General features: G+C 38.2%; 2 protein-coding genes across 6 annotated transcripts in view; one reads left to right on the top strand and one right to left on the bottom strand.

Moving 5' to 3' along the window:
• rttn (rotatin) overlaps positions 1-5,693 on the bottom strand; it is a 32,014-nt gene extending 26,321 nt beyond the window's left edge. For 3 of the 4 annotated variants that reach the window (XR_003294745.1, XM_026292125.1, XM_026292126.1), the window contains exons 1-8: positions 5,513-5,693; positions 4,958-5,145; positions 4,519-4,702; positions 4,250-4,348; positions 4,031-4,121; positions 2,999-3,113; positions 1,300-1,450; positions 359-527 (exon numbers count right to left, since the gene is read on the bottom strand). Coding sequence is in view for 3 of the 4 variants with exons in the window: in XM_026292125.1 (XP_026147910.1) it covers positions 359-527; positions 1,300-1,450; positions 2,999-3,113; positions 4,031-4,121; positions 4,250-4,348; positions 4,519-4,702; positions 4,958-5,145; positions 5,513-5,543 (1,028 nt within the window). In the remaining variant the exon portion in view is untranslated. The remainder of the gene's footprint in view (positions 1-358; positions 528-1,299; positions 1,451-2,998; positions 3,114-4,030; positions 4,122-4,249; positions 4,349-4,518; positions 4,703-4,957; positions 5,146-5,512) is intronic. The other variant, XM_026292128.1, reaches the window with a different exon arrangement.
• A 5,170-nt stretch (positions 5,694-10,863) lies between these two features.
• Positions 10,864-15,466, top strand: socs6a (suppressor of cytokine signaling 6a). 2 transcript variants are annotated; one of them, XM_026292326.1, is made up of 3 exons: positions 10,864-11,250; positions 11,714-11,773; positions 12,670-15,466. In XM_026292326.1, the coding sequence occupies exon 3, from the start codon at positions 12,788-12,790 to the stop codon at positions 14,393-14,395; it is 1,608 nt and encodes a 535-aa protein (XP_026148111.1). In that variant the 5' UTR covers positions 10,864-11,250; positions 11,714-11,773; positions 12,670-12,787; the 3' UTR covers positions 14,396-15,466. The 2 variants fall into 2 exon arrangements, with proteins under 2 accessions (XP_026148111.1, XP_026148112.1); XM_026292327.1 differs by lacking the exon at positions 11,714-11,773.
• The last annotated feature ends 6,674 nt before the right edge of the window (positions 15,467-22,140 follow it).

Here is a 22,140-nt window from a genome sequence, read left to right as displayed (position 1 = left end):
CCTCCACAGATTTCCTCACATCTTCTCATGTGGGTTGCTGGTGTCACTAGCAATTCTGTCGTTATCAAAGCCACAAAAAAAAACCTACTATGCACATATTTCCAAAAAATTTAAAACTCTCTTGTTAAATGTAAGGTCTAATGAACAGAACTGACTGCAATGCCAAGTCACATAAAAAAGTTATTTCCGCAATCAAGGTAGAAAGACTAACAATAACACTGCGTCTCGGAAGTCTGATAAAATCCAAAAATTGATGAATATCTGCCCTCACACAGGACAATTATTAAATACATGCAAGACAGTTAAGCTATTTTGTTTTCATCTCTTCATTTTTCCCCAGAGTTGTCTATGTGCACACCTGTTGGAAGCTGCATCTCCATCTTGGCCATCTCCCCTGGCTCTCTGGCCTGTGCGTCCCACAACAGAGGGCCGAGGAGAGCACTCTACTGCTGGGGAAGAGGTCTGGGAACGCTGGGTCCCCCGCACCTCTTGGGAGTAAGAGAAAGAGGAGTTGTGGGATACTGGATCTATACAGTCACAAAAGACAAAAAGTAAATAATTAATACAAAAAAACATAGTTGCACAATAAAGCAGAATGAAATTACTTCCATATTTTCTGGACTATAAGTCGCATTTTCTTATTCCCCTGGCTTGTCATTCGACTTATATATTTACAGTCATTGTGTCGAGTAGTCACTAGTGTTAGATGGCACTCTTGACTCAACTGAATATAATATTGAACAATATATGTTCTATATGAGCTATACTGCAGATTTCAAGCTGCACGTAATACATTTTTTAGCTGAAACGAAGTTTGTAGTGACTGTCTGCATTCAGACAACCCAAGAGATGAGGTGCCCCGCCAAATCGTGCTTCCCTGTCTCGAGCTGGGTTTGGTTTGTCCATTCTGGGATAATGGTGAGACATAGGGGTGCAACATAGCTGACCACTACTCCCTATGTAAATTTCAAAGGCTCATTCTAAGATTAAGAAAATACAGTGGCTGGTATTTTCTGGTGATTACACACTAATGACAGCATATTTATGAATAATGTATTTTATTTCTGCTATTACATTGCACTAAATATTGTACACTGAACCTTTAAGAATATACTTAAGAAATGCTCAGTCACTGAATTCAAAATCAGTGCCACATTGCAGTCACTGACTGCTATTTATTAACTTACGTTAATAACTTGCAAACAAACTAACCATGTTAAAATAATTTTTCATCAATAACACCACCTAATATTAACATTTAAGAATCCCTTTAAAATATCTTCACATCAGACTAACTACCTTGCTTTGTAGAGTAAAAGCTTGGGTCTTGATGAAAGCGCAGTCTCCTCCTTAGTGCTACACAGAGATGTTGCAGGCAGGAAAGAGCCTGTAAGTTGAGGTGGCTTGCCTTACCCTTACTTGAGGCCAACTTCAACAGTGACAGAAGGCTCTAAAAACAGAAGTTGGTATCAAGGCAAAGATTTTTAACGGCATAGTTAACAACCAGTGGCATCCAAATATTGTAGAAATAACACTGGCTCTAAGGCTGAGACAGACTGTTTATAGTGACAGAAAAGTCGTAATAAAGCTTGCTAAATAAAAAGGCCAAGTGGATGTGAATTATTAAAGTAGCATATCCTTCCAAGTTAAAATTTCCTGCCCTCTGTAGCTATTGATGTCATGTTTGTAAATCCAAGTATTTTAATTTAGCTTAATAGCTCTAGTAACTCAAAGGAGGGGCAAGTAAAGCCACAAGTACTTTCACATAATAATTTAATTTTGACGATGAGACTGCTGGGTGACAGTATGCTAATACTGCCCTGAGACTAATATAATTTAGTGCACCACCACTTTATTAACAAAATATTAATGTTCACAGCAGCTCACTGGGGAAAAGCTATGTCTCCTCCAACACTCTGACTATACCATTGAAATGAAGAGCTCCCGTAACAGATTACATGATACTGGTAAATACATCAAAATGTACAACTCACTCTTACAGAAAAAGTCTTTCCAATGAATGCGAAAGGACAGGAGGCTCATTGTAGACATCTGTGTTTTAACTGTGCCCTTTGCATCAGCCAGCCCAAAATTATCCAGCAAGACCATGATGATGGCAGTGGAGAACTAGAAACATTTCTTCATAATCTTTGATATTCAAGAGAGCCTTAAATGGAAAGAAGCAAAATGTTCTACCAAGGACTTCCACTCCCCTAAAGAAGTACATCATGACCAAGCTTTATCCTCACCGTAATCTAGTACCTGCTCAAGCAAAGAAAGCCTCCAGAGGCCTCCACAACCTCCTACAAGATCAGGGACACTGAATTATAAATTGGTGTATTGTCCAAGGACACCATCTGACAGGTTATTATTTTGACAGTGGCTAGAGTGACCATCCCATAAATCCATTATGGGATGGTCATGCTAGCCACTGAAAACAATACACTTTATCTAACTGATGTAAATAAATAAAAAGAGTACCAAGTATTATGAACAACAGTTGGTTGGGAACCAGAAGAAAATAAAAATCTCTGAAGTATGTAAACAACCTTTTAAATTTTCTCTTGAGATGCTATTATTGAATCCAATGTGAGCAACAAGCAACCATTTTTAAGAGCTCATGTTTTGTCAAATATAGTAATATAGTATTTTCTCTGTTGCCAATACTTGGACTGTCAACAACCATACACTAAAATAATAAATATGCCACTGACATTCATTCTAATGCCCCATTTTGAAATAATTAAATACTCAAATTAGGTTACATATTTGAGATCGACATAACCTTAGAGGTGACAATAAAACATATTAAGGTAACTACTGGTACCTCAAGATGACTTCCTCTGTTACAGCTTGGATTCAAACCTGTGAAGGTTAATACTGAGGAGTATGCAGCAGAGAGTTATAGTCTTCATCATTCTGCTATACCAATACATATTAGTTAAATCTATGCAAATTTACAATACTATAGTCTGTGAATATAGTGGTATAATGGTACCTTTACAATACTGGGCCTCTGTAGGAAGATCTCAGGAGGAAAGTCCTGCATAATCACATCACACAGAAGTTCACATGTATTCCGCACCAAGCTGGGGTTGTTGCTCTTTAGAGAACTGTTTTAAAAGAATTGTAGCAGACTTATTTACAGTCCATAATTTAATATCACTGCATAATATAAGTTGATTAAATCCAACATCTTCAGTAAAAAGTTAAGGTTAAATAAAAACCTATCCTTCCTGTGAGGCTAGGCATCAAATCCAAATATTTATTTAAATGTGGAATTAAGTACAAGGCAGCACAGTACTGAGCTCTGCTGACCGCCAGAGGCCTTTCCGTGTGGGGTATGCATCTCCCTGTGTCTGTGGATGTTCACACCAGGTATTCTGGCTTCCTCCCATAGTCCAAAGACATATAGGTTTGGGTTAGGTTAAATGCTCTCTAAATTGCCTGTACTGGTGGTCTGTCCAGTGTACCCTGCTTCTCACCCAATGTCAGCTGGGATTGGCCTCACAACTCTCTACAGCACAGGTGTTAAACTCCAGTCCTCGAGGGCCACTGTCCTGTTTATTTTCCAACGATCCCTGCCCTACCCACTGCTGATTACCTGGATCAGGTGTGTTCAGTGTACAACCTGGACAGGTCACCAGTCCATCACAGGGCCACATAGAGACAAACAACCACACAAGCTCACACTCACTCCTTTTTTTTGTTTGCTTGTTTTTGTAATGAGTTTGCTTTTTCAGGACTTTTGCGCCACAAATAACGACAACTGCCAATCACACTTTATGGAACAAACAACATGCCACAACAACAATTTTTTCCTCACGCCCCTTGTATGTAAAGGCCTTCAGTCTGGTTTAACTGTCCAGAATTGTAGCCTAAGTTAAATTATAACTACGTTAATTCAAAAATTAAAAGGAATAAGATGTTAACTATAAATTTTCCACAGCAATTTATGCATATATTAAACAATAAGTTATAAGCTATGTAAAAGTTAGAGGATAGATTTGTTAAAAATATTGCTTCTCACCTCTCATTTGAGGTAAGTATGTGTCTGTCTGTGTTTGTCACAGTCAGCCATGGAAAGACAGAAAACTTCAGACATTTCACAGACTCATGCACTGTAAAACATAAATTGATAAAGATGTAAAACAGAACAAAGGTTATACTTCACCTTCAGATAAAAATTAAGAGATAATTCAAAATGTAAACAAGAAAACTTGAGATTATGTTTTCAAAATACTGGCACCTGCTATTTTATGAGGTGGTACATCTGTATAGGCTGGCATACACCTCTGGAAATAGCCCATTTTAGGACAGTCTTCTCCAGGTGAAACAACTGTAGGGGCTAAAGAAGAGACAGCCAATTTGTTAAAATCACGTTTCACAACAAATATTTGATCAAAGATGTAAAATAACAACTACACCACATCTTTGCAATATAAGATTATGAACAATTAGTTATTGGTAGATGACATTTTCTAAACACAAATAAATATTTGTCTTAAATTTAAACACCTCTTAGAGATCTATTATGTGGTCCACATGAGTAGGTATGACTGGGGAGTAGCTCAGGTAGCTGGAGCAGCTGGTCCAGGGTTTCACTGATGACAGCTCGCAGTCTGGGCTCCACATTAGGAGACAGCTGGGTGAGGAAGTCCACTACTCCAACGTCTCTCAGCATCTGGGATGCGCTAGGATGCTTCAAACACCAAATGACAAAATAAACAGGCTTGAAATGAAAATATATTGTTATATATAAGTACACTGTACATGTAAGGTGGACAGGATAGGCCCCACATGAAATGTCATCATATATACTCAGGAACCTTGGCAACATGATAAGTTTGGTTAGCCCTGCAACTCCATTACAAATTAGTTTGTCAGTGCATTTTCAGTTTCCTTGCTTTACACTGATTTGAGAGGACCAGTAATTGTCATCTAACTATTTATCTACCTTTGATAAAGTAGAGAGCAGCTGAAGGACCTCCTCCTGCATTGGTACCTCAGGAAAATTAAACCACTCCAGAAGATACACAAACAGCATCTTTTCTTGGACGATGTCAGAGACGGTAACCAGCGAATGGTTCAGCTTACATATGAGGCTCTTCAGTGCTCGGACTCTTATCTCCACCAAAGAGTGGCCTGTGGTTTTAGAAAGCAGAAGGTATAAAATTAAGGATAAAAATAGCGTTTGAGTTTGCGAGGTCTTGTTTTAGCTAGTTAGTTGCTAGCAGTTAGCATTTAGGAAACTAACTAACGGCTCCTTAGTTAGGAAAGTGTACGTTAACTGAATAACGGACTTCACTCAACGTTAACTAGCACATAAATTTGACCTCCACATTACTCCGCTATAGTAAAGTTATGTCTAAAAAACACAACAAAAAATCAAATTGAGATTCAGCATTATTAGCTAGCAAGAAATTGGGTATCGTTATTGTTCTACTAAGTTATGTAAAGTAGCATTAATGAGCTAACTAGTTATAATTGACGAGCTAAGTTCGCGGCCTACCGATCTTCCTTATAAGGGGAGACAGCTCCATGTCCAGTGTATAGTTATATTGCGTATCCTTGTGTGAAAGCCGAGTAACAGAAGTTTAGGATGGGATCGAGACTCTTGTGTTTATTGAGCAGTTGTCTACCCGGGTTTGTTTTCAACAACCGCGCCAGCGTCACTCTCCTTCCTGTTAGTCGACCAGGGCTGCGTTCAAGACCTGGAACTGTGTAGGACAAATTGGGCGCAGACACATGCGTAAGCTATTTACACATCGCACATAATAAAAGTATACAAATGAAAACGATTCTTAAAATCATATAATAGTAATAACAATAAAGAGAGATCGTATAACAACACTTGAATACTAGCAATATTAATGAAGAGAGATATTATAACAACGCTTGACATATAAAGTAGTAAAGCCAGTCAAACCTTTTCAGGCCAAAGACCAATCATATATTTGGCAAGCAACCCCAAGATACACAGAGATTTTCCTGAAGAAATCTTTTTTTTTTTTTTAATTCATATGAGGTGTCAAGTTGTGGCACCATTCACATGTGAAATAATTTGTAAAACATGCTGAAGCCATTTTTCCTGCCAGGACCATCTCTTTCAAGGCATATTTCAAAATCATTAGATTTTTGCATTGCTGACATATTGAGTGTAGTTTTGACAGCTGTCACATTATACTATCATAAAATTATTCTTGATTAATCTTGAAGATGATGTGCAGCACTGCAGCTACAAATTCTGTTCATACTTGTAAGTTAAATTCAATTGCATGAGATCTCACATGAAGTGATGCAGATTTGATCAGCCGACAGGGTGATAATTAACCAACTTAGCAAATGATAATTTGATATGATAATGATATAAGCACACATTTCTGTAAAAATTGTAGAGGGGTTTCAACTTGTATTTAATTTGGCATTGTACAGTATGAATTTGCCTTTATTCTTTAGGAGTTTCAGGGGCCAGAAAAGATAATAAATTTGTACTTTCATAATCCATGAATGATTTGTACATTTTATCAGTGTTACTGTCTACATTCTCTTGAAATGATTTTTATTCAGGGACATTTTTTCACAGTTTTAGAATAGTTTTATTTAGTTTTAGAAGACAACAGCACATCCATTCTTGTTCTAAAACATCATAGATCATATTTACTATAGAGTGAACCTAATATTGAAATTTTTCTTTTTATATGCACCATTGCAGTAAATAGAAAATCATTTAGCACACACACACTTTGTCAGATTTTTTTTTACATATTTTTGTTCCACACATACATATTTTTTGTTGTTTTGTTTGGTTTTGCTTTTTGCAAACTTGACCAGAATTTATGATGAAGCTTTTTGGGTTGGAACAGAGGTTTTCTGCACAACATGAGTCATATTGATTGACCTGCCAAAGGGTACATTGACCTGTGGAGGTTAAAAAATTTATTTCAGTTTCCCTGACCTCTCATACAGTACAGTATACAGGAGTTTTTATGAATGCATTTGACATTCTACAGAAGCACAATGAGAATACAGAGTGAGAGGTCTGACATCCAAAAAGCTGAGGCTGATCTTCTTTACCTGGAGGAAAAATACATTGCCCTAAGTCAGACTGGAAGTTCTCAGTAGCTGTTGCGCCTACTCCAAACAGTGCATCACATTATTTTGTTTGACAACCACTGTGTGTCATTCATCAGTGTCAGCTGCAGACAAGAAGCAAAAATTCATACTAAATAAATGAAAACATGGGTTAAGGTGTATGTCATTTAGCCCTGTATGTGTGTCCATCAGCCATGTATAATGTATTCTTTATCCATATATGTATTTTCAGACATATGTTTTAATCTTCTGTCATGTCTTAAAAATTGCACCTATCCCTTAATCTATATTGTTTATCAACACTTGTGTAACTCTAAGCTTATAAGTATATACTTACCTTGAGAGTTTATTTTGTTGTTTGTGCTTTCCACCTTGATTGCCATTGTTTTTAAATGTAAGAATTTCAAACATTGTAAATCATATGCAAAATCTCATCCTCAGCACCTCACCAACTCAGGCTGTTAATGAATGTGAGACTGATCTGATCTCTTAGTAGAAATCATACAAACGTTAACTTCATATAATCACACATAAGGGGAAGGAGGAAAAAATCTCTGGAAAATATCTATAAAGATCTGCATGACACTCATAAATAACTGACATACAGTAATTGTCCTGTTAGCTAGTTGATTTTTGTACCCTGAATCATGCACCGGAGCAAAATCATTTGTCATAATTTGTGAATTTTTGTTGCGCAAATTTCTATGTTGACATATACATCTGGGCTACGTATAAATTTAAGACTATTTTCAATCTGCCGTCTTTCCACCAAAAATAAAAACAGCAGTTTCACCATATCTTGTTTCTGGCCTCCTGTCTCACTCTAATAGTGTTCCAACAGTTCTTTACAGTACACTGATAGGACTTTAGAACAATAAGTAGGACCTATTACCAAATCCTTCACAGGGGCTGCTGGGCAAAAGCATCAGCTGTTGCCCTTATAGCATTTCATGCATAAAACAAGGTCAAGTCAGCTAATTAATCATATCATCATTAAAATTGTCCAAAATTCAGCACCCCATATGGCAACAAAATACAAGGAGTAACTACTAGAATTAATAATGTGAACTCAAGGAGGATGTTATAGATTAGTTTAGGAGGGAAACAATTAGATAAAGGGCTGATTCATCTGTGGGTTATTTTTTATATTTCAGAAAAGATGGTGAAATCACAATGAGACACCAAACAAATGAAGCAGGGGTGTGGACATTATCTATACCATAAATGTTCAGATTGTATTTTGAGATTTACACTTCCTATATTATTCCACAGTCTTTCCTGAAACAAAACTCAAGTGGTCTTCCATGCTCTGTCACTGTTCGACATGCCTACTGTACCTGTCTTCCACTTTGCTGCAAGTGTTAAGGATACGACAGTGGCCACTGAGCAGCCCCCGACTTAACAAAGGAGTCATGTCAAAGGACTGAGTCAAACTGAAGAAAGCACAGACATGTTGTGCAAATAATTTATGGCTGATGCAGCATTCATTTGAAATTAAGATGAAACACAATGAGCATCCCCACATGTAGAGGTATCTCATTAAACAGTGGCCTGCTCAGTGTTCCATTCTGATCTGAGATTCAGTGTTTTCAATTGTGCATGTACATAAATTCAAATTCTTTTGGACATATTGATCATGACAGAGCAATGCTTGAGAGCATAAGCTGTGGTGTTTGACAACATCACACTGATATTCAATTCCTATTAAACTATCAAAGCTATATTTTGTTTATGTAAAATCTAAACAAACTGCTATTAGTAACTGTAAGATCTGTTTATCCTGTCATGACAAATCAGGCTGGGTTTTACCACAGCTGAATGTTTACTTGTTTTTACTGTCTAGAAGCAAATATCAACAACAGTAAAGTTTGTTTGTCAGGTCTAATTTAGCTTGTAGAAACATTGTATTCTTGCTTCCCAGTGTCCTTGATGCTATATCTAAGAGCTGCCACCCCTCCTTCCTCCCCCTCCGACAGCCCTCCCTCCCTGTGCCAACACATCAAGTGAAGGCAGCATGATCAACCCTAATAGGGCTTGGTAATTAGAGTCTTTGCATAGAGCCTGTCTACACGCAGCTTCCCTAAGCAGGTTGGGGAAGGACTGCCATACACTTGACAGTGTGGAAAAAAACAATGTAATGTTCGGTATATGGGCAAAATTAGCCTGGCAGTGGTAAACACAACCTACTTTAAAACAATACTGACACTAATTAGGCAACCAATATATCATTTCAGAGTTCAAGTTTTAGTTGCTGTATCAAAAACTTCAAAATACTTGGAGAGCCAACTTGATGTTTCTGGAATACAAATTAGAAAAGCTCATTTAAAAAGCTAAGCACAGCTGGAATTAAGGGGTAAAAATATAGTGTTGATATTTCTGCAATTTCAGATATCTATGGTAGAAATGGGGTTCTGATTATTGCACTGGAGACAGAGTATGTGCCGTATACAAGTCATATGGTTTAAACAATTAAAATGAGAATACTAAAATCTTTGCTACCCTCTAAAACTATAAATAAAAAACATTTCAGTTAATAGTTTTAATTCTGAAACACTGAACATTTTTATAAGTGGCTGCTGTAAATCCCCCATACAAACACTGTCATTGCAATTAACTACTCTCTACAGAACTTGGTTGCACAAAACAAACAAAATATTTGAAATCTATACGGTGTGCCCAGGTTTCAGAGTCACATATTTCTAATAGTCTGGACTACATAGTGATTTAGGTCAAAATATCGCTATTTAATAAGCATGTCACTCCATGTTGCTATGGTCTTATGAAAAGTGCAAATACCTTGCCCATACTCATTTTAAAACCACTGTCTGAGGGAGTGTAGCAGCCCCTTAAAAAAAATTCTGTCATTTGTTCAGATGAAAAGTAATTTTAGAGATTGCATAACTAAAAATGTCAAGTGTCACAGAAAGCTGTTTTTTCTGGTTTCTGCTCTTATTTGTGAGCTGAAAAGGTAGCTTTCTGCCGCAATCTTTCCCTATTCCAAGTTTTGCAAAATATGTTGGTTATTTATATGATGCATTTCCATTTCTGATAGGTCACTTCTTTAATGCTGATAGTGTTCGGTGTGGTAAATATCATACTGTAATATAATCTCCTTTAAATGTCCTTCATGTCTTTGTAAGTGTGTTGAATTCTAGGCTGTATATTGTTTTAAATACAATTTGTTTGCTATGGCTTTAAACCACATTTTATGACTTAATGCCTTATTTACTTTGGTTTAAACACTTAATCTTTTTTTTTCCAGGAGAGATTCACAGATCCTGGGAGATGCTGAGGATGACCACGTCCTCTAGTTGTACTTCTGGCAACTGAGAAGGCCCATTAGAGCCGTTTTAGAAATATATTTTGCTCAGAAACATACACTACAGTAGTGGGTTGTTTAGGGCAGGGGGAGTGGCAACTTCATTGCCTCCAGATTTTTGGTGTGCTCTGATTATAATTTCTTTTCCCTGGCCTTATTGGGTAGAGAAGATATTTACAAATGACATACTATTTACACTATATAAATTTCTTGTCCAATGTATTAGGATTATTTTCAGAAGGTTTTTTCTAATTTGCAGAACACAAAATTTGCACTACAAAGCTTAGTCTATGTTTTGTTATAAGTTACCCATAGATTAATTAGTTGATTATTTTATGATCTATTTTTTATTTAGTAACAATATGTGCATGCTTGCCTCTGTCTGACTCTGGGATGTAGAAACTTGCTATAGCCGCTGTGTGTGTTTGACTCTCCTCCTCTCAATCTGCTCCCATAATTCAACAGGCAACAAAGGAAGAGGCCGTAAGCTACAAGGTGTTAGCCAACCTAGACAGAAAGATGCCACCTTGTTGTGTCTTTGTGATCCACAGCATAATCGTGAACGTTTAGAAAAGTGCCTCATCCGGCCCATGTAGACGGTTTATATTTTCTGTACTGTGTTTTCCGGGCACAGAAAGTGTCCAAAGGGATGGTAAGGTAGTATTTTCGACTGCAAACGTTAACAAAACTAGCTGACTGGCTTAGGTGGTAAGCAGGCTAACCTAGCTAACATTAGCCAACAATCGCCCAGGAGCGGTATTTCATGACAGCGTATACAGGACAAATGCCCACAGCTCCGTGTTATTTTGCCTTGAAGGACGCACAGATGTGATCGGGTAAGATGCAGTATTATATTCACACTTTAAACCCTGTTTATAGACTACAGATGTACTTTGAAGCCACACATGCTAACGTTAACAAACTACCTGGTTGTTAGCAATGTTGACATACTAGCAAGCTAGTATCTGTTATTTTGGATTATTAAGTCGAGGGGTCTCGTTTTATTTCCTGTGGTTTTAATATTCAAAGTGTGCCAGTTTAATCGAAGCGGGATCATTTAGCTACTTTCAAAATGTTATTGAAGGCAATAAGCGTCGCTAGGCTAGGGGGATGCTGTTGTGTCTGTAGGCCTTGACAGGTCAGGACAAACATTGCTAACGCTGAATTAATTAACACTGTTAGCTGTAAGTGGAAATATGGGTAATTTATATGTTATACGTGTTTTTCTTTCAAAACTAATGTGCGAATCAGAAGTGGAGAAGTTTTCTAATGAGCAGCTTTTGTTTGTCGTGGCATCAGATGAAAGGTGGTGGTGGTGGAAGTGGAAGCTGACCCAACCAACTGAGTCACCATTTTCCTGTACGTAATGGCGAGTAATCGGATTGTCTTGATCAAGCATCTTTCTTTTGGTGCATTAAGTGGCACATGTCTCTAGATATGAAAATGTGTGGTCCCTTAATATTTGGACAGTGATGTATTAGCCTGTCTTTTGCTTGGGACTGTAAACTAGCACATAACTTTTACATCAAAATAAAAGCTATATGTATTAGGCAGTATGGTTACTGCAACTCTTTTCATATGTGGTTCATAGTAAACAATGCAGCAGGTCTGTGGTCCTAAGCCAGAATAAGAGATTTAAAGACAAAACTGTGGCAGCATCATTAGGGGCTTGAAATTTATTCCCCTAAAAATGCCACAGTGTGGCCACAACACATGCCTGGTTAAGTAAAAGGGAAAATGAGTCTTTCTAGGTGAAACAATTAGTTGAAACACAGAAAATTATGCTGTTTATTAATCAATTCATTGTTGTAGACATTTGTAAAGACAAAATCTCTAGTTTCTGGCTTATTTGTTAGGATTTGCTGCTGTTCTTTCTTAGATGATGATAAACTGAGATTTTTGAAAAGACATTTGATGACATTGTTTGGCTTCATAATATTAGAACATGTCCTCTCTTTTCTTTTTGTGTTATTTTATTCATCTCATGATAATAATGAAAATAATTTCTCAGACAAATCCTTGCTGAATGTAATTGTTAGTTATAGCCCCAACAAAAAGAAAAGAAATGCTCTGCAGTTTTCAACTGGGAATGTTACTGTTTGTTTTCAGTGTCCTGTGATTTGTTTTTAATTTTTTTTTATTTGCGTTGTGTCATTAACAAGTACAAATCAATACTCTGAACATAATTTACAACCCCCTGGAAGTATATTTAGGAACAAAAACAATAACTATAATCTTGTTTCCTCATTTTTCAGGACTTCACTGTACGCATGACTTGTTTCATGTGGCCTGATGGGAGGACACTGTGGATAGTACTTTCATCAGGAAACCAAAAAAGTCATCCCATGCCTCCACTTTGGAGGGCCTGTCAGAATGAAGAAGATAAGTCTTAAGACTATCCGCAAGTCCCTCAACATAAAGGGCAAAGAGGAGGGTGAGTTTGTCATGCTCCAGCAGCCCTCGGTGACAACAGAGTTTTCCAAGGAAGACTCACTTTTTGGGGGTTGCTACAAAGAGCTCTCTGGCTGTGACCCTAGTGGAGAAGAGGACAAAGGGGGCCAGAATAAGGGCCGCTCAAAGAGTGAGAGCCTGATGGGATCACTAAAGAGAAGGCTGTCTGCCAAACAGAAGGCAAAAGGGAAAGGTGGCTCCTCTGCTGTAGTCTCAATGGATGATGAGGACACTTTTTCCTCCTCTTCTGTGCCCATCAGCTTCAATGAGGTGAAAGCCCAGAGACCCCTTAGATCTGCGTCCTTACGGAGCCATCATTATAGCCCTTCACCATGGCCTTTGCGTTCAGTCAGCTCTGATGAGGCATGTATTAAGATGGAGGTAAAAGTTAAAGCCATGGTTCACTCTCCTAGCCCTAGTCCCAATTTAAATGGTATCCGGAAAGAATTTCATGACTTCCAAATGGAAGGGCTTTTTCAGGAGCAAGGAGAATCCTTAAAGAATCTCCAGCAGCCACAAAATGGTGAGCTGCATCTAAATATTGATGAAAATGATGTGCCTGTGGTGCTGGGGTTGACGCCCCAGGACTATATCCAGTATACAATGCCTTTAGATGAGGGAATGTACCCGGAAGGGTCCCACTCTTTCTGCCTGGACAGCTCCTCTCCTATGGAGGTGGTGACTGAAGCAGACAATGGGTCCCTCCACACAGACCAGGGACAAGAGGAACATGATCTGGTTAGTGTAATGCCTCCGGATCTCTTCATGGAAACCTCAGTTAATAGTCTTCTCATCGGTTCTGCTGGTGTCATGCTCCAAAGTTCTAGAGTAGAGATTCCACCTCCCCTTTCTCCACTCATTCCACCCATGACAAGTAATGCACACATCCCCAGGTCCTTTTCGGGGTTTAGCTCTTCAGACAACCAGGTAGCTGAGAGAGTAAGACACCATCTCAACTTTGACCCAAATTCAGCTCCTGGGGTCAGTCGGGTGTACGACTCAGTTCAGAGCAGTGGGCACAATGTTGTGACCAGCCTGACAGAGGAGCTTAAAAAGCTGGCGAGGCAGGGCTGGTACTGGGGCCCCATCACACGCTGGGAGGCAGAGGAAAAGCTGGTTAACTTGGCTGATGGCTCATTCTTGGTCAGAGACAGCTCAGACGACAGGTACTTGCTCAGCCTGAGTTTCAGGTCACAGGGCAAAACCCTTCACACCCGCATCGAACACTCCAATGGACGCTTCAGCTTCTACGAACAGCCCGATGTGGAGGGACACACATCCATAGTTGACTTAATTGAACACTCTATCAGAGACTCAGAGAATGGAGCCTTTTGTTATTCTAGGTCTCGCTTACCAGGGTCTGCAACCTACCCTGTAAGACTGACCAGCCCAGTATCTCGGTTTATGCAAGTGCGCTCACTGCAGTATCTTTGTCGCTTTGTCATTAGGCAATACACAAGGATAGACTTGATCCAGAAACTGCCCTTGCCTAATAAGATGAAAGATTATCTGCAGGAGAAGCACTACTGAGGACACAGACACAGAACAATGGTAGCAATTTGCACTTTTGTGTTCAGTTAAGAGATTTAAACAAGGTTTACAGAGAACCATAGTTTTGAGAAGATGTTGGCTCTTTTTTTGTGTCCATGTGACTGTGTCACTGTTTAGTCCTCCACTCTGCTGTTCTGGAGTTTTACAGTGGTTTTAGGAGGCACTTTTTTCAGAAACATGGGTCAACACATTATTGCGAAAATATAAGAGGCATACAGCCAAGTAATCTTAGATGCAAACATTAGGCTTGCATTGTGATGAAACTGCAAGTGAAGCAGCTTTTTATAAATTGATCATCTGCAATAATGTTGGAATGATGGAAGATCATAGTAATTTTTTTTTAATCCCTCTGCAGACTGAACAATGTTGATCAGCTTTTGCCTTTTATTGTCAATTGTGGAACTTTGCCACCCTTTTCAGTATGACCAGACAGCGAGTTACACCATAATTCTTGCATAATTTCCGATTATCAAAATAGGAAACCCAGCCTTTATTTATAACAAGTGGTAATAACCAGCCCATTTTTTTCATCTTAATCCAAATACAAACCTCCATTTTATTGAAATTGTATTATTGCATACTTAATTTGCAAACTTAACTACTTTTCAGTAGATGTAGTTTCTTCAAGTATTATCTGACTTGCTTTGTTTTTGTTTTGTTTTTTTGTTTTTTTGTCATTTTTTCTTACTTTTAGTGGTGTACAGATATGGATATTAATAAATACGGATGGCTATTGGCTTTATAAAACCTGACCAACATTAACAGTAGTAAATCAGTGAAAATGTATAAAACAACTTTTCAGATTTACAGATCAACAGTATTACCACTTTGTTGCAAAAGATGTCCAAAATTTTCTAGTCTGTCAGAGACAACAGCTGGTCAGAGAATTAGCTTTAAATTCTATGGCTGTGTGCAGCCATTAATGTGCAAACGTAAAAGGTACTGATGATGCTGGATTTTAACATTGCGCTGTTTGTAGAAACCGTATCAAGATGATGTATAAACATTTTCAAAATACATTAGCATTAAAAGTTAAATCTTTTTGCATTACAAATTAAAAAACACTGCAATGTAGCTCAGGCCGAACAATTTTGTCATGCTGCGATTTTTGTATCTGCATGTAGTAAAGACTTTAGGACTGTCATTAAGGACACTGTAGAGTTGCTCTAAATGAGAGAACATGTCACAGTTAAAATGGTAAAAGGTTTTGGTTGTGTTGTTTAAGCGCAACTTGGACAAAAAAGACTGTTCAATCCACAGTTGCATTTAACTTCATGTATCTAATAAAAATTGCCCTAAATTATTCTACAACTATAAACAGACCTCTAGTCAATTAACCTAAATCAGTTTCTAGGGATGGCTATTTCTTAGTCTCTTAATGCCAGCATGAGCTGGACCCAGATTAAAGAATCCCAAAAGTGGTGTTATCTTAGGTAAACAGATTTGAGAAAGCCAGAGTTAAGTCCTCCTCTCAATTTTGGAGTGATGCCATGGGTTTCATCATACATCAGAAACTCCATCAGTGTTGCACGGCACCAGTAGGTGTCATATGGGTTTTAAGGACATAAAAAAAGAAAGCATACAAATTTTGACATTGCATATTCACATTGTCCTCTGGTCTGCACAGAGTTGCACTTCCCCGCAGGTTGTCTCAACTGGGCTGTGCTGGTGTAAGGGGAAGAGCACACAGTATGCTCCACAAGTGCTTTATATGGATACTATGACAGGGAATTGTGTTTTCATGTTATGAATGAGCATCTTTTTTGACATCAGTGTCCTTAAAAGTATTTGGAATATTGTCTCTTGGACAAATTTTGTAGGTTGTTAGGGTATAGTTCTAGTTTTAGTTAGATGGAAATGTTGGTGTCTGAGAATGTTACCATGGATTTAGCACAGCAGAAATTAGGTAGGAACGTTGAATGGTGTTGCATGTTTAAAGACTTAGCATTTTAAAGCTTTGAGTTGTACAGGAATGAAGGATCTAGGCTGTGTGTTTGGTTTTGTAGAGTGATGATTTTTTTTTCTGTCACAAGTATTGGCTGGACATTCTGTGTACAAGAAATGTATTTTTGTTTTCAGAACACTTTAGTGAGTTTTTTGTGACATTTGCCATCTGGGGGATGGAGCTGTTCAAAAGGAATGTTTGCTTGTTTGAGGTATCCATTTTGTATGTCTGCAGACCTGTTTCAGAAAGCATGAGAATCATAAAAACTACACAAACACATTGTTTTGCACTTGAATATTTTGCATTGACATGCTTGGATTCTCTCTTGCCTAGAGTTGTCCTTCGGATGGTGTTTTATAAAAAGAAATAGTCACATTTCTGTCCTTATGTGTTCATATAAATGTTAGATGAAGTTGAGGTTGTTTTATTTTTGTCATATGTGTGGGATATAAAGGGTAAGGCACCAGCATCATATCAAAGCCTCTGCTAATGGGCTCTCAAGAAATGGGATCATGACACGAATATTGTGTTTTACTTATCCTTTTGGGTGCATGTATGTGTTTCAGTTGAAATGTGAAAACTAAATGTTAGTCTTTTTTGGAATACACTGTATTTTCCGTACTATAAGTGGCAATGTAGTATAAGTAGCTTTTAGCAAAAACATGGGGGAAAAAAAAAAAGTTGCCTAGGTGTATAAGTTGCTAATTACAGTCTAAATTGGCCTATGAAGAACGTAGGGTACACATAAGCAATTATGAAATTCATTAATTCGTGTCAAGTTACGTTAAACAACTTCCTCGATAACTTTTAAATTCCACAAACCCCCTCGGGTTGTTTGAATGCTGACACTCAGTCCAAACCTTTTCTGCTGCGTTTTTTGTTTTCTGCAGTTTGAAGTCTGCAGTATAGTGCTTTTCCGTTTGGGCAGTATTTTCAGTTGTGTTTGACTAGGAGTTATAGTTTAGCATGAACATAAGTGTTTTTACTTTTTTGGTGGTACAATATGATCTTCAATTGAGTGAAGAGTGCCATCTAACGCTAGTCACTACTCGAGAAATTTACTGTAAATATATACATATAAGTCACAGGATAAGCCAGAGGAGTAAATAAGTGCGACTTATAGTCTGGAAAATACGGTAATGTTCTTTTAATTGTGTTTTCATTTTAATTTGCCCTTTGTCAGTAAACCTTGACAAGCAGGAACCAGTTTCATATGGGGTTGCTGCTGTGATTTTTCTAAATGCTTATTTAGTTTCTTGTTAAGCATTATTGCCTTCAATATTTGATTCCAGAGGTTGATGCTTGTTCAGACTGCTGAAGCATTTTGAATTAATAATACCTGTTAAGCACTTAACAAGCTCTGTTTTTTTTTTTTTTTGTTTGTTTTTTTTTTGTGCATCTCAGTGAGTGAAGGTAATTGTTTACAACATTATGCTTGGAAATGCCCCTGCCTTCCCTTTTTTTTTAACACTCTCTCATATGAACATCTTGGTACAATTTGAGAACTCTATTTCATTTTAATGTGTTATACACATTTGTGCTGCTTATGGATATGATTGCCTTTCTCATATTTAACAATGGGTAAATAGAATGTCACCAATGTAGATGTATGTAGACATAATGACTTTGGTTATCATCTTGGGAGGACAAAGCAGATTTGCAGTTTGTTAACAACCGTAGTCATTTAAAAGAGCATTAGTAGGAAACCCTCTGTAGAATTACCAGTTCATTACGGTTTACATTGGTTGTCAACTTTCCAAAGTAGATGGTCTTTTTGTATTTTTCTTTTGGAAAAAATCAGCAGTGATTTATTGCACATTTTGGATACAGTTCAAGAGTTTTTTGTATCTACCAATCATAAATTATAAATAAAAAACTATATTCTAAAAAATCTTTATGTTAAGATTTTTTTTTTTTTACACTTCTGTTCTTATAAAAATGATTCTGAAACAAGCATTACCATCACCACTCTCATTCGATTTATGGCTAGATGAAGTATCATGCATACAGAGTTAATATCATACTTGGAGTCTGCGTTGCACTTGACAAGAGCCTGATCATGCTTGCAGTTGTGTTAATAGATTAAATCATGGAGGTTTTAAAACAGGTTCTTTCCACTCTGTGTACAAATTGACAGCTAATCCCAGAGCTCTGGGTGCCTAATTTACAGAGACAATCTGGGTAGTCTTTAAATACAACTGAATAAAGCAGAGACTCTGGGGAAAGATTATCAGCAGTGCTACCATCCTTACTTTAAGTTCACTTTAAGTCGATTCTGGAGAAACACCAAGTGAGTTCTTGTGTTGTAGAGGGGGAGGAGAAGATGTGGGGGTGGGGTAATGGTGTCAGGTTTGGACTGCTGCAGCATGGTGTGCATGATGATGAGGAGGTTGGCTTTGTTAACTGCTGTGTCTGACAGGCCTCTCCAGGCGTCTGAGGTGAAGAAACACAACTGTTTACTCTCTCTGCCCCATTGAGGATGATTTATTCATGGCACACACTGGTGGTCGCATGTCATATGGAGATGCCGCCATCATGAAAGGACTCATTTCTCCCTTCCACTGTTACTTTTTTTAAATTTGCAACTTTAAGCTCTGTTTATATTCAGAATTTAACAGGTGAAGTTTTACTTTGCTGGGAGAGTTCAACTTGTCATTACGTGACATGGCATCTCAGTGGTTTTGGAATTGTCTGCACATGTTGTGATATTCAGCTGGATTGCTTTGCCCACTCATACCCAGGATGTTGCATGTTTACTTTGCTTGACTTGTGTGGTTGTTTTTGAGGAGAAGCTGTCACTTGACAAAATGTCAAGTCTGTTGCTGTTTTAACAAACAATAAATGACACAAGTGAAAAAGGATCTTGACACATCAATGTGATGTTTAACATATTTTGTCCCTTCAGCTTTAGACTTATTTACAACTTGCGCACTTCTGGCCTTGTATAATGTAATCTGGACATATAGACAAAGAAAAGCCCAGTTGCAAGTAGTCAAAAATTTATTGTATGTATAGATCAGCCACAACATTAAAGCTTCTGGTAAGTGAAGTGAGTGACAGGAAACAAACTGACTTCTTGAACTTGCTATGTTGGAGGCAGGAAAAATGGGCAAGTGTAAGGATCTGATTGATTTTGACAAGGGTCAAATTGTGATGGCTGAAACAGCAGGTCTTGTGAGATGTGCCCACTTGTGTGTCTGTGATATTAAGGGATAAATAAACCAGTCACCAGATGCTGAGGACCTAATGGTGAGCAGGAAGGCAGTGTCATACTTCTGACGGAGAGACACCTGTTGCACAGCTTAGATGCTCTAAAGTCAGCCCCAGCAAAGCCTGTGTGTGTCTGATGAAGAACCCTGACTCTGTTGGCTCCTCTTGATCTTTCCAGGGCAGCGGTCTAACTATGGCATGGTTCTTACAGTATGGTTCTGTCAGACCTGGACCTCCAGTGATCTAAAGCTGTTATTCTGATGGATAGCACTAGAGTGTTCCTAATGAAGAGTGAGTAACTGCCTAAAGAAATAAGTGGCAATGGAAGGACTGTAAGTGGAAATGACCGGAGCTGATACTGTAGAAACAGTCAATTAAAAGTGAGTGGGTCACTGCTCTCACCCACACTGGTACTTGCAAGCATGAGCATAAAATCTTATTCCTTTATCTCCAAGAAGATACCCAATTTCCATAAAAACACCACAAAAATATCCACCTCACTACAACAAAACCTTACACCTAGACTGGAGTTCCACTGTAGGATGAAATCAGTAGGTTCCCCAGCCCTGGCAGACGTCTTTGATTCTTCTAAAACCACCTTGATGACTGGATTGCATCTGGATACAGCACCAGCAACACTCTTTGTGGGTATCTCATTCAAATCAACAAATACATCACCCATACCACAGTTCACCAACTTGGCCTCTTCACTGTTGGGTAAAAAAAAAAAAAGAAAAAAAGTCCTACATTCCTGGATGAGGCCATCAAAAAACAGTCTGCCTGAATTACATCTACTTAAATATACCAATCCCACCTGCACTGCATCCTAACATCCTGGCGAAACTCCCACCCGGTTTTACCAGCTCCTGTATTACCATTGCCTTCAGTCCAGATCTCAGCCACTTCCATTGCTGCTTTTCAAACCGATTGCACCATTATTCCTCTTTTCTATTTTGATAATTGATAAGTGCACAAGTCAGGAATATCAGATTCTTTAAAGCTACCCCCTCCTTGGGGTACTGTTTTGGTTATCTTGGATAAACTGTGGCCTCCTGATTTGATCACCACAGTACTACTGCACATTGGGCTCGACGATCTCTTTCATCAATAATCCAAAGTCCTGAGGAAAGACCTTGTCTCTTTGATTGGGTCACTGTAAGACTCTTGCAAATGCTGTGCCATTTCCTGTCCCTTCTGCGTCTCGCTTTGGTGATCTGAACTACTGCTGAATTAGGCAACAATATCTCTGGATGAAAGGATACTGATTTTTCTCTGATTTGCTTTTTGGAGACAATTTTCTTGTACTCCAGGACTGGTCTGATTTTTTTTTTTTTTTTTTCCTTTTTTCAGAACATGATCCGTCTAAACAAGCTGGGATCCAGACGTCTTGCTGTGAATATCATATTGTGTCTACCTTTCTATGCTGCTTTCCTGACAATTACTGCATCCCAACTCATACCTTAGTAAACCAGATCTTATTGAATCAGATCATATATTTAATATCCCCACCATCATTTAAACAGAAGGTCCAGCACTTCCTTTCCTCTAAAATATTTGCCCAGACCCACCAGGTCTATCCACCACATTAGAACTACTGCAACAGCTAAACTGGATTGTGTACTTAATATTCCTGCTATTGGCAACCATGGGAGGCATGGTGCTCTTCCATTCTCAAAACACAATATAACCAACAGTGTCAATCCACACACTAGTTTGAACATTGGTCTTTTAACACCTCTCATCCACTACTAGTCCACAGTCTTATCTGCGAGTGCATATTAGATTTCAAACCAGGGTGTACCTTGCCTCTCACCCTATTTCAGCTGGAATTGGCTCATTCAGTTATGTTCCTGTGAACCTCGGCAATTTCTCGACACTTGCCAACTTGAAGAACTGATTCTTGTCTTTCAACCTTTGGATGTCCCAAAATTTCTAAAAGCTGACTTTCTGGTGGTCAGCCCCTAACACCTAAATTCCATTTGCTGTACAATGGCTGAGCAACTGTATCACCCTGTGCCTCCCTAGTAAACAACCTGGGCGTTACTTTTGATCATTCCCTTACATTCGGACCCCACGTTAAATCTGTCAATAAATCTGCTTTTCACTGTTTGAACATCACCAAACTTAGGTTGTGCTTGACTAAAGGCAGTGGGGTAGTACCCGACCCTTTTTTTCTCAACCTGCTAGTTTTTTGGCTGTTCCTTAAGTCAAAAAAGTCCAGCTTTTTTTCATCACGTACCTGTTTTATGAAAAGAAAACAGGTTACTCTGTCCTAATTTTCGAAAGCAACTCAAAACATATCGCTTTTCCAACATTAGCTGGCTAGTTTTCTCTGCACTTGATTGATTTATTGCAACCCTACCTACTTTTGTTTCATTGTGTTGGTTGTATATTGTTTCTTATTGTATTTATTTTTGCAATTTATTGAGACAATTTCTGTAAAATGCATTATAAATATATTTGAATTTGCAGCACAACCCGTGACACTCATGGGTGTCCAAGGCTCACTGCTGCAGGTGAGAAGCAAAAGCTAGCCTGTCTGTTCTGATCACATAGAAGATCTACTGCA

The sequence above is a fragment of the Mastacembelus armatus genome, chromosome 20 (genome assembly GCF_900324485.2).
Source record: "Mastacembelus armatus chromosome 20, fMasArm1.2, whole genome shotgun sequence".
Classification (NCBI taxonomy): Eukaryota; Metazoa; Chordata; class Actinopteri; order Synbranchiformes; family Mastacembelidae; genus Mastacembelus; species Mastacembelus armatus.
Note: the sequence above shows the minus strand (reverse complement) of the source record. Positions and strands in the feature narration are given on the sequence as shown.